General features: G+C 39.5%; 1 protein-coding gene across 1 annotated transcript in view; it reads right to left on the bottom strand.

The window, feature by feature from the left end:
- Positions 1 to 12,494, bottom strand: part of LOC127795047 (protein PAF1 homolog) — a 31,101-nt gene extending 18,607 nt beyond the window's left edge. Inside the window, exon 1 of the mRNA XM_052326469.1 lies at positions 10,661 to 12,494. Within this exon, the coding sequence (XP_052182429.1) occupies positions 10,661 to 11,670 (1,010 nt within the window). The 5' untranslated portion in view covers positions 11,671 to 12,494. The remainder of the gene's footprint in view (positions 1 to 10,660) is intronic.
- Between the last annotated feature and the right edge of the window lie 928 nt (positions 12,495 to 13,422).

The following is a 13,422-nucleotide window of genomic DNA, read 5'->3' as shown; positions in this document are numbered from 1 at the left end:
TACATAATTTATCTTTTATCAAGGTGAAACTTTGCTCTTGTTCTTCACCCTAATGGAACTTTCCTTTCTTTAAACACTCAGTAATTGGAGCCACAATACTACTAAAGTGTTTAATAAACCGCCTATAGAAAGTTGCTAACCCATGGAAACTTCGCACATCACTGACATTTTTAGGAGTTGGCCACTCTCTAAAAGCTCGCACTTTTTCCTCATCTACCTTTACGCCCTCTTTACTTATAACAAAGCCCAAGAACAACAAGCTCTCACTCATAAAAGTATACTTCTTCAAATTAGCATAAAATTTGTTTTCCCTCAACACCTCTCGAATATGCCCCTCATGCTCATTAATAGACTTACTGTATATCAAAATATCATCAAAATACACCACAACGAATTTACCAATGAAAGGGCGTAATACTTGGTTCATTAGTCTCATGAAAGTGCTTGGTGCATTGGTTAGTCCAAAGGGCATGACTAACCACTCAAACAACCCATCTCTTGTCTTGAAAGCTGTCTTCCACTCATCTCCAGGTCGAATTCTGATTTGATGATAACCACTTCTAAGATCAATTTTGGTAAAAATCACAGCCCCATCAAGTTGATCAAGCATGTCGTCGAGCCTAGGAATTGGAAATTTGTACCCAATAGTAATTTTGTTGATGGCTCTACTGTCAACACACATCCTCCAACTCCCATCTTTCTTTGGTGTCAATAATGCTGGCACTGCACATGGACTCATGCTAGTCTGAATGTGCCCTTTTCTCAACAATTCCTCTACCTGCTCACACAAAATCTCATTCTCCCTAGGACTCATCCTGTAGTGTGGTAGGTTAGGCAAGCTAGCACCAAGAACCAAGTCAATGTGGTGTTGAATATCTCTCATAGGAGGTAGCTCATTAGGCAACTCCTCAGGAACCACATCATGAAATTCCTCCAACAATCCCTGCACCTCCACTGGAATTTGATTCACCTTCAGTAGCTCACTCACACTCTCTCCCTTGATAACCAATAAGTGAACCTCTCGAGTATCCTTACACTCCCTCACAAACTCAGTGTGTTTATGTGTAATGGTAAGAAAATTTCGCCCCTCCACTTTAGAAGCTTTGGTTTGATTCTTTTCCACTATGGGTAACAAAGTATAACGCACACCTTCTTTCTCAAGCTGATATGTGTTCTTCCTACCCGAGTGCTTAGCATCCACATCAAATTGCCAAGGCCTCCCAAATAAAATATGGCAAGCATCCATATCAACAATATCACAATAGACTTCGTCGGAGTACTTACCAATAGAGAAAGGCACCCTGCAACGTTCATCTACATGTATGCCACCAACTTCTTTGATCCATCCAATCATGTAAGGGCTTGGATGTTTTTCAGGAGTTAACTGCATCTTTGCCACCACGTCTCTTCCTATGATGTTCTCCTGACTTCCACTATCAATAATCAACTCAAAGATTTTTCCTTTCACCGTACACCTCGTGCGAAAAAGCTTATGCCGTTGAGTAGTATCTTCATTCTTTTGAGATAGCATTAACTTCCTCACTACACAGGTATATTGCCCATGTCCATAATCTTTTTCGTCATCCTCCCCATCAGGCCCGCAATATACTTCCTCTTCAGCAACATCTTCCTCTTCCTTTTCTACAACGTTAACTGTTTTCCTCCTTGGACAATCACTAGATCAATGCCCAACCTCATTCCACTTGAAACATTTTAAAAGAATAGGCTTTGCATAAGGATTAGGGGATTTTGGAAGATTAGAAGTAGTACCTCGAATGTTTCCCCCCATTGTAGCCTTATTAGGGTTGATTGTATGGGGTGAATTGGAGGGTTGCGCTCCTTGAACCGACTTGCCTTTATCAAAAGCTGGTTGTTTATTTTCATTCCCACTATACCGACGATAGTTGTCATTACGAAATCTCTCACTCAACATTAACTCAGTTTTTAAAGCTAAGTTCCTTGCTTCTTGCACACTCAGAACCATCTGAACCCCAATTTTATCACGAATAGCAGGCTTCAATCCATTCAAGTAACAAGCTGCTTGTTGATTGTCACTTTCTGACAATTGGTTTCTCTCCGCTAATTGTAAAAACTCAGAGGTATATTCATTCACACTCTTCATTCCCTATGCACATCTTTGATAAGCTTCAAACATATATTGTTCATAGTCAGGGGGCAAAAACCTACCTCTTAACAGTTGTTTCATTCGTCTCCATGTCTGAACTGGCTGTCGGCCTTCCCTCAATCTCGTTTCTCCTAATCGCTCCCACCAAACAGATGCACCGCCCTTCAACCTGTAAGCCACTAATTTTACTTGTCGTTCATCTGGGATCTCCATGTATTCGAAAAAACGGTCAACCTCAGTGATCCAATCCAGGAACCCCTCAATATCAAGATCTCCACTAAAGGTGGGAATATCAACTTTTAGTTTATACTCATCGTTGCCCCAGTGGTTGTGCTGATGCGCATTCCTCCTAACCCCTCTACCACCAGGGTTAGCTATTGCTCGACCAAAATCATCCTCTTCATCGCTATCTTCAATCACTGGTCTTCTAGGATTAACAAGGACATGATTAATGGGTGGTCTTCCCGCTCCGGCTTGAGTCACCCCATTATTCAGGTTCCTGTCATCATCAACTCATAGTAAGGTGCCCAATTGGTTGCTATGTTGCTTCAATCGTTGCTGAATAGTATGAGTTACTTCCCGCTTTTTTTCGATTGCTCTCCAAACTGCGGACAACCCCTGATCACCGTCACGAGACTGGTTGCTACCGTTACCTTCAAGATTGGCCATCTGATTGGTTGATTAACCGCTCTGATACCACCTGACGCAGCATGTAGCGCGAGTGTGAAGAAAACACACCAAAATAAACCCTTGAAAGAGCAAACTTCAATGGCCGAATCTTGGCTTTCAAGAAAACACAAAAACAAGACTGTTTTGCTAAGAAAACCCAAATAGGTTGCTGAAATTTGATTAAGAAAAACTTGATTACAAACTCTAGATCCTAGGCATATTTATAGTATTTGGCTAATCCAAATCCATCTAATATTTGGAAAACAAAATCCAACTAGAATCCTAATAGAAATAAATCCTAATCCAACATGAAGTAGAATTCTAAATCAAGTAGAAACAAGAAATTGAATCCTAAATCAAGTAGAATTCTAAAAACTTAAGAAGTATTAAAATAACATAAAGTAGAATCCTAAACCAAGTAGAATTCTAAAACTTAAGAAGTAATAAAATATTATTCCGGCGTGGTCGGGTCGGCTTTGGGCCGGGTCTTGATTGGTGACCGCATCAATTCTATTCTTGACCTTAATTCAATCGGATCTTTCCGATTGTCCATTTCAGCCCGTTATGAACCCTAGGTTCATGACACTGACCTTATAATCCATTATGGAGCCTTCTTGTTTTAGGTTATTGAATTCTTCACTACACCTCTCATCTCCAACTTGATTTACTGCTAATCCATCTGCTGTCTGCAAACTGGAAGCATTATGTATGCTTCTAACGCATGCTTGAATTCATCCTATAGTGGATCTAGTGTTGTCCTTTATCACTGAAAGCTAACTCCATGGACGAGTAATGTCAAGATCTCCACTTGTCGCCAAATCTAATCCTTTTCTTTGAATAATCAGATTTGAATACTCCTTAGAAAGTAACTTAGCTGGAAGGAAAAATTGAAATCGTTTAGTCACCATAATCATAATTTCATCCAGCTGTCTATCAAGTTTAGCGCATGTTTCCTCGAGTCTTGTGCCCATGGCTTGCCTCTGAAACTACTTTCGCTGCGCAACTCTTCCTCCTAAACTTGATCAACTCAATTGCAGCTTCTTGAGAGTCACCTACTATCCGATTCAATAACTTAGATCCCACTGCTCGGAAATCACTAGTGTGTCAATCTAATTTGAAACCATTTCCTGAATTGATTGACACTAAGATCTAACATGACTTTGTCACTGAACTTCCTTCAAATGCAACTAGGATTAGGATCGATTGCTCTGGATCAATCAGCAATTGCCGATGGTCTGCATGCAAATCAACAATCCTCCGATTCTGCTTTCGATTCACAATTGACTATCACCTAGACCTTAATTCATCGGGATTCCGCTAGACTTTGCTTCACCTTCCAATTTCGAACCGTGACCTAAGTCACAATGAAGTTGCTAAGAATCGCTGCTATGAATCCACCTCAATTTGATATAGCTTTGCCAGAAATGCTTATGATTAATCGAGAATCAACCTTCTGTTTCGCCTACAAGATTCAAACATGAACTGTAGGAATTCACTACTAAGGAATGATCGGCTCTGTTCACCTTCAATTTCGACCCGAGAACTGCACTTATCTCTCTCGGTTATGATCGGTCTTTGATTCCTTCAAAATTGGATTAGAAACGATTGCCTATCAATAGCCGAGAATCACCGTCAGAATCTGGCTTTGATTCCTTCAAAATCATATCGAAACAACTATTGAAATTTATGCCCTCACAACCGAGAATCGTCGGCTCTGATACCATTTGTCATGTTCCCAGGGTTTCCTAGAGTTTGAATAGGAAAATTGGAAGGAATTAAGAAGATAGAATCAGAACAGAGGTAATTAGAGGCTATGTTGCATGAAAACCGCTCAGAGGAGTTGTTTCCTCATTTTCGAAATGTTTCAAAAACGTTTCTCATTCCCATTTTGAACCCTGTTTATACCTATTTTTTTAGAAGAATGTTCGTTTCCGTGTTTCCGTTTCGTATCAGAAACGTTTCATGTTTCTATTTCTATGTAACCTAGATTAAAGGGAGAATTAGACTGAAAGAGAAGGAAATAACAAGAACAGGCGGAGAAATACAAACAGAACAAAGAAAGAAAGAATCAGAGAGATCAGAACAATTGAGAGGGAAATCAGATTCAAATTATCATTCATCTATATGTGATTTCTAACTACTCTAGCCTATTTATAGGCTGTACAACTGAAGGTACTAACAGCTGCAGCAACCTAGAGTACAATGTAGTAACTGCATGTAAACTAACTACTATTATAATTACAATTATAGCCTTGAGGATCCTTGGGGTTGTGACAATTTTCCGAGACATTTGACATGCCTTCTTTAACTTTTGAAGACAATGATCTTTCATTTATACATGATATTTTTGGTTCCAAATTATGGATAGTGAGAAATCTGGTTTGGTGGTTCCTATCTTCTTTTGTATAGGGTTTGCCCCCTTCCCCCTTTAAGGCATCTCCCTCCAACTTTTGAGGACAGCGATCTTTGATTTATTGACGATATTTTTAATTCCAAATTATGGATAGTGAAATACATGATTCGGTGTCGTGTTTTGAAAAGTGTTAAGCACATTTAAGCATAGAAAGCCTACAAAGCTTAAGCACAAAGTGAAGCGCACGCTTAAGTAAAGTGAAGGGCATCTGAATAAAATAAAGAGTATAAACTTTTATAAGCATAAAAAATATAAACTATTAAAAAAGCAATCAATCATTAAAAAAAGAAAAAACTAAATAAGTGAAAAATTTAACAAAAGATGATATACCATTTTTAATTTAAATTTTATACCAGTTTATAAGTTCATGCAACCATAGTAAAAACACATTGGGGATGCATAAAAGGATACAATTTGGTTAGTGTCATGAACTCTAGAGTTCATAATGGGCTGAAATTGGCATTCAGAGAGATCCGAAAGGCTTAGGATTAAGAACATAATATTAGGACAGAAATTGGGGAGAAATTAGACAGAATTGAGGGAGAGCAATAGAGAGAAATGAGGGAGATTTGAGAGAATTGTAGAGAGAGAGAATCAGATTTTCTTTCATTCATTCCAGCATATCCTCTCCTCCTATAATGGGTCTTTTTATAAGCATAGTAGCTAGTTAACTAATTTCTAACAGCATCCTAACAGCACCCATGTGCTCTAACAACTTGTAAAAATATCCTAACAAACTATTGCAACCTTATTACAATGATGTCCTTCTATTATTCCTTGGGTCATGACAATTTCCTCCCTCCTTGAGAGAGTTCTTGTCCCCAAGAACTTGCAGCAACTATTCATTGCTTTTCATCCAATACCTGCTTTCTCAATCCGTTTCATTCTTCTTGCTTGCTTGCATCTTTTAGGCCTCTTCTTCGTCGTTCTTAGGTTTCCAAGATCCATCCCAAGCATACTCTGGCCTAGAGCTTCAATTGAAGAAATATGATCGAGTTCAAGTTCGATGCCCCCACCTTCTGCAATAGTTGGTCGACCAAAATTAGTCTCCCTTTCCAATACAAGGATGGATAACGAATCTACAGCCATAGCTGCCTTTACTGTGTTCCCATTCAACCCATGGCCAATCTCTGTTGTAAAAATATCAACAATATCCTGGAAATATAGTGTGATCTTTAGGGGCTGCTGTGATTTCAATCCTCGATTTATCCGCTTCCAACACTTGTAAAGTGTGATCTTTACAGATCTCCTCATCCAATCTACTTTCATGTTCTGAATCCTTAGTTACCATTGATAAATTGGCTTTGATTCCAACAACTTCTTCCTTAATATTGATTGATTTTTCAATTGGTTCCTCTTGATTCCATGCAAGTAATCTAGCAGCTTCTTTTTCCCTATCTTCGTTGAGATATTTCTCTACATGCACTTCTTCAAAAGGATTCGTGGGCTCCTTTTGATCTGTTGTCCTATCAACCTGATCAATATAATTTTCCTTAAGATTATGCTTTTCACCACCAAAATTACTCTCAATATTGCAGCCTCTTTCTGGTCACTGTTGCCTCCGTCAAAATGTTTCTTTTTTTGCCCAAAGTCTAGAGTAGACAGTGAATCAATCGTTTGTAATCTTGTCTCCTCCTTCGGCTGCTCCACTCTAAGGAATTCCTTCTTGTTAAAACTTCCGTGATAATCATCAAAATATTCCACCAAAAAGTTGTAATGATACTTCTTAATAAATATCATCGCGAACTCTTGTAGCTTCTCGCGGAACATACGGCCAAATTCCTCACACTCTTCATGAATCCCATTGCTTGTTCCTTTGTCCCTATTGCTGTCAACTAAAAATGCAGCCTTCTTTAGCTGCCATTGAGGCTCCATTCCAGCTGAAAATGAAGCATTCTTCTGCTGCAATTGAGGGCTCATCTGCTCCATGTATGCACTGCTCCCAATGGCCTCACGATCAGGTCGTCCCCCTAAAAATGCAGCACCCTTCTGCTGCAACTGAGACTCCAATATCCTCGTGCTTACATTACTGCCCCTAGCAAACTTCTCACAAGCAGGACAACTCGAAGGCCAATAAACAAGACCTTTGTACATCCTAAATCTCTCACTTCTCTTCAGTATGTACCTCTCAATAGTCACCCTGAAGCTGATCCAAGAAGTGGTATATTGCAGCCACTGTTCTGCTTCGGAGTCAGTCCTATTTTAGGGCCAGAATAAATAGCACGTTACAGCAACTTGATCGGCCTTCAAGAGTCGCCTAGGGCTACCGAATATCCTCTCTCGCTTGTTGAAATAATACCTAATGCTTGCTGGAATCAGCGTCAGAATCACCGACCTGCAACGCCTTCCAAGTCACAATCGCTTGGCCTCGAATCCGCTTCAGCTTATGGCTAATGATGCACCAAGCTTACTTCCCTCGGTTATGCTCTGAGTTGGCTCTCTAGAATGGTCGGAATCTCCTTCCGATCAAGGAGGAAAGCACGTTGTGACACCCCGGTCGCTTCACCAGCATGGGTCAGAAGGCAACCCAAACCATAGCACACACAGTGCCTTTCGATTAAAGAGGCAACACCCGCAAAACTCCGGTCGGAATTCCAATTAAAACCACCACACCACAGCCACACCTGTAGGAAACTTATCAATCTGGGTCGGAATTTATCAATCTGGGTCGGAATGGTCTTCCAGTTTGGTCGCAACTCTCTGGGTCATCCGCTTCACCTCCGACGGACTCATGCTTGCCTCAACAATTGCACTTCAGTGGTCGTGGACCACCCTCCCTTCGATGCCTTCCAGCCGAACCAAGAATCACCTTCAATGATCATATCTATCACCGTCCAGAATCACTGTCGAGGACCACCGTCAACCCAAAGATCACCGTCGACTCTTCGTTGCCTCCCGAGGTCGAGGATCACCAACTCAGCGACCCAGACCTAGTCGCTCTAGAATCACCGTCAAAGTTGCCTAGGTCTGTTTTGCCTTCACCCGCCTTCCTCATTCGGTCTCCTCCTCCACTCAATTAATTGATGCTTCCGATCAGGTTGGGTGTTCAATTCGTTCACCCGAAATTCTGTCTTAGGCTGATGACCGCCTGAGTTCCAACCCATAGCTAGGACTCACTGCACCCAACCACTATCAACTATCGTTCGAAATCTACTTCACTATGGATCAGTAAGCAAGGTTTGCACCCAAGTCGATTAACATGTTCAGAGTGGCAGAACCAATTGAAGAAGGTGCAGAGCTTGATCGATCAAGGAAGGCGATTGTGATGCAACCAGCGAAATTCTCCAAAATTGAGAATCGATGGTTACGGTTTCTTCGAAATTCACTTGCAATAGCTCCGAGGATAGGAAGGCCTTGCTCGTCTGGGAATTCCAATCAACTTGAACTCCCCTAGGAGTCACTTGAATTCGCTTTCAATTACCGATTTGCTCTACTTCAAATCTGTTCGAACTAAATTGATTTTCGTAACTCACAGCCGAGGAATGACTACTTTGATACCATTTGTCATGACCCTAGAGTTCATAACGGGCAAAAATTAGCATTCAGAGGGATCCGAAAGGCTTAGGATTAAGAACAAAATATTAGGATAGAAATTGGGGAAAAATTAGAGAGAATTGAGGGAGAGCGGTAGAGAGAAATGAGAGGAAGATTTGAGAGAATTGTAGAGAGAGAGAATCAGATTTTCTTTCATTCATTCCAGCATATCCTCTCCTCTTACAATGGGCCTTTTTATAGGCATAGTAGCTAATTAACTAATTTCTAACAGCACCCATATGCTCTAACAACTTGTAAAAATATCCTAACAAACCATTGCAACCTTATTATAGTGATGCCCTTCTATTATTCCTTGGGTCACGACAGTTAGTTGTTGATCCTGATGAAACTTGGAAAACAAACTGGTCGGAACTCTTGGTTGAAAGGATCTGAATATGCTAAGGTTTCTTTTTATTTTTTTAATTTGTTGAGTTTTCTTTTGTTTTTTTGTTTTTTTTTGGTAAAAATTTGGCAACAAAACCTATTCTATTTCATTAACACAATTTATACAGAGAATTGGATAGAATAATAAGGGAAAAAAATCATCCCTAATTTACAACAATCCCAAATTAATCAACTGTTGATTTACAGCCATCCCAATCAATCAGTAATCCCTCATTTAGGGCAATCTAGAATCAATCATCAATCCATAATTTACAACAATTAGGAATATATTAGCAACCCCAAATTTACACCTAATTACATCTTTCCTTCAATATTTTTTGCTTAACAAATACAACTGAGTCTTCTTTTTTTAAAAAAAAAAAAACAAATGTATATATGATTTTATTTAAATTCTTCTAAAGATCTGATAATAGCTTTTTTTGGGTAAGGATTTCATATAAGCAGCCATACTATTCCAAAAATTTAAACAAATCCAACCATTTTTATTGTTTGATTAAAAAAGACCCAAGTGTATGCTGAAGCGTGCTTTATTGCACTTCAAACCTCAAGTAAAAGCGCAGTTTAATCGCACTCGGCTAAAGTCACTGAGCTTCACAAAAAAAAAGTCCCAAGCATGTTGCGCTTTGCTTAAAGCACACTTAAGTGTGCTTTCTTAAACACTGGTTTGGTTGTTCCTAACTTCTTTTGTACAGATTGCCCCCTTCCCCCCCCCCCCCCCCCTTAAGGCATCTCTCTCTCTCTCTCTCTCTCTCTCTATATATATATATATATGTATGTATGTATACATATATTGTTTTTATTTATCAAAAAGAGAAAAAAACATTTTGAAAATGCCATCCTGCAGGTTTATGTTGCATCATGGTATATCTTTACAGTCCTTGATCAAACCTACTTAATTTGGGCTAAAGAAAATGACACCATGTTCATCAGCAAAGAGTGCTCTACTAGTCGGTGTTTTAGAAGTGCAGAACCACCTGTAGTTCTTTTCTAGGATTTCAGTCCCTTTTATCAATTCTATCAGACATGCAAAAGACATATAACCAAATATTAATGTTTAGCTATACAACTGAATAGAATAATTATACTAAAAGGAAATAGTTAAAGAATCACAACATAAAACAATGAATATAGATCAAACTACAATTCAATCATTCCGTTATAAAATATTCTTCCATCATTAACTTCAAAAACTTTCATACTACGCATAAGAATGGTGTAATTACTTGAGCAACTTCAGGAAAAAATACATCAATAAATTTAGCCTTCACTACCCAACAGCTCAAGAGCGTAAACCTTATAAATTTTAAACCTAAACCACTGGAACCTTTATCTAAAGGCAAAATAGAAAAGAAAACAAGTTAAATCAAACTTAAAATACATACAAGTAGTTTATAATCTTTTAGGGATTATATAGAGGCCATCAGTCAACCCAACACAAATTATGTGTAAAAGGAGCAAAACAACACACACAAATCAAGGAAACTTAAACCAAAAATGGTGTAAGACATACTCACTTCAACTTGCAAAGAAATGTTGTAGGCTTCTTTAACCGGTTTTCAGTCCTCTCCCCACTCAAAAGTGGGGTAGCCCTCCTCTCACCCATGCGTGACCCACTAATTGACCCATGTCCCTTCACCCCGGAAGATAACATTTGGGTCTTTTGCAGCACTGCATTCTGGGATTCCTTCAACTGTTGCCTATGTTTTTCTTCCTGCCTTTGTTTCTCCAACTCTCTTTTCTTCCGCAACCTTCGCTCCTCCTCTGTCTCGATCCTCCCAGAAGGCCCATTTGATTTCTTTGGTGGCATCAAGGCAGGAAGCTTATGCTGCTTAAGGTGTGCACCTTGATTTGAATGCCCGGGTTCACGCCACCCAGACCCCATTGCATCCTTGGATGGCCCCTTTTCACTTTCTACTTTGATTTCCTTAGTTTGACCAACTGTTGGAGCTGAAGAAGGGGGTGGCGGTGGAGATGGAGGTTGTGATGGAGGTGGCGGAGGAGGAATTGAAGAATTGGGGGGCGGGGAAGAAGGAGGTGGCGGTGGAGGAGGTGGTTGCATCGGCTGCAATGGCTGATGATTGAATTGGGAATACTGAGCCGAAGGGTAGTACATTGGAGGTGGTGCAGGTGGTAAGTTCATTGAATTCTGAGGCACTGAAGGAGGAGGTGGAGGCGGGTATGAAGATTCTGGTGGAGGTGGTGGCAATGGATACGGATATTGTGGTTGGTGCTGTTGATGATTTTGAGGAGGAGGTGGAGGAAGTTGATTCCTAGAAGGTGGAGGACCATAATGTTGCGATGATGATGATGATCCATAGCCTCCATGCTGAAACCCAGCATTCGGGTGCATCTGACTGTAGTTCTGAGAATTGTAAGACCCATCTCCCCCACTGTAACCCCAATTCTGAGAATACTGGTTTCCCGGAGGTTGTGTCCCTGTCGGTGGCGGAGGAAGAGGATTCTGATTAGGGGGCGGAGCAAAAGTGGACTGTGGAGGTGGAGGGAATGGCCTGTACGACGCCATGCCCAGCTGTGGCTTCCGACCAACTGAACACAAGTTCTTGAAGTTTTGATTAAAACCGGTCGAGCAAATCAAAATAAACCCTAGGAGACAAAATTGAATTCCACAAATTCGTTCTCAGGCTTAAACAAAAATGAGACCCGCTCGGGGATAGAGAAGTCGCAAACTACGCGTGTTCTTATTCACGCTTGAAATCAGAAACCCTAGGAGAGACAAAACTGGAGTTATCCTACCAAGTAATCCAAAGGGAGTACCAAAATCCCAACACAAGCGACACGAGGAATTACGGTCAATCGAAAGACCGAGGGTCCCACTTAGTACAGATTGAAACCAGAAAGAGCAGCAATTATAATTACAAATGCCAAACCTGGATTCACCTTCACCTTTATTTTTTAGTAGCAAACCCTAGGAGACGGATATTCGATTGAAAACTCCCCCGCCACAACAAATTAAAACTCTAGGAAAGCGATTCTGAGATTGAGAGAGGGATAGAAAGAAAGAGAAGCAGACTTCAAAAAATCAACGATTCTATGAAACCCTAGCTCGGTCACCGCTCATCGCCAGCTAACTACCCTCCGGATCAACAGACACCGTAGAGACAGACACACACACACGCACAGAGAGAGAGAGAGAGAGAGAGAGAGAATATTTGAAGAGTAACAGAAGAGAGACTTTATAGTGAGACCGGAACTCGGATTGAGCTGCTGCTGCTGCCGCCGGGCGTCGGATTCGTGGCGGTTTCCGGCCCGACCGGGGGGTCTTCCCTTCTCCTTTTCGTTATATTCCGACGAAGCCCGAACTTATAATCTTTCGTACGTTTATTCAAATTTCTCTTCCACGGCGAACCCATGGATTTCTATAAATCTCGTGACGGTTGAATAAATTACCCCCTGGTCCCCCAATTTTGCATTTATAATACAAATTTATTTTTGTATTTTCACTTTGTTCCTTGCATAATCATAATTTGATTTTCAATAAGCTTGCATCCCTCGCTTGATTTTCTGTTAAACTCCCTGGGAAAATAATTTTTTTATATTTATTATAAAATATTAATACATCATCTAAAATAGATAAATTGGGTTTTTTTAATTCAAGAATGGTAATTTGATAGATACTATGTTATATTTATTTACTCTATTTGAGATTTTAAATACAATTATGAATGAATAGTGTGGTTTTTATATTTTTAATATATATCTAAGTTTGAGAGATTATTATATAAGTATATTTTTAAATTTTACAAATATATTAAAAATACAATTATATATATATTTGAATTATACAGTTATATTTTTAATAATTTTTTGAATTTAATTTATTTAAAGTCAAGTCAATGCACCCTAACCTTGTCGAAGAACGAGCTAGAGTACGAGAAATAAAATACTTAAGACCTGTCTTGTGGCCAACTCTGTTAATAATACTGTATAAAAATTGTGAAGCATCAATCTAAACATAATAAAGAAACACTAATTATAAATAAAATAAATCAAAATTAAGAAATTATCACATTTGTCCAATCAGTTATTATCATACTAAAGCTGGTTATGTTAGATGAAGTTAAGAGATATATTAAAATGATTACTATTCAACTTAGTTCCGAGAAGTTAAACAGAGTAAGAAATGAATTGGCACATAATTTAAGAGAATATATTGGGATGATTACTATCCAACTTAGTTCCCAACCCAACAATTGAGACTTCAACAATATTTGGAATCATCTAATGAGTGAGGGGGAAATGGAATGAGAGAGAGTTA

This window comes from Diospyros lotus, chromosome 2, assembly GCF_014633365.1.
Source record: "Diospyros lotus cultivar Yz01 chromosome 2, ASM1463336v1, whole genome shotgun sequence".
Lineage (NCBI taxonomy): Eukaryota > Viridiplantae > Streptophyta > Magnoliopsida > Ericales > Ebenaceae > Diospyros > Diospyros lotus.
This window is presented reverse-complemented; position numbering and strand designations above follow the sequence as displayed.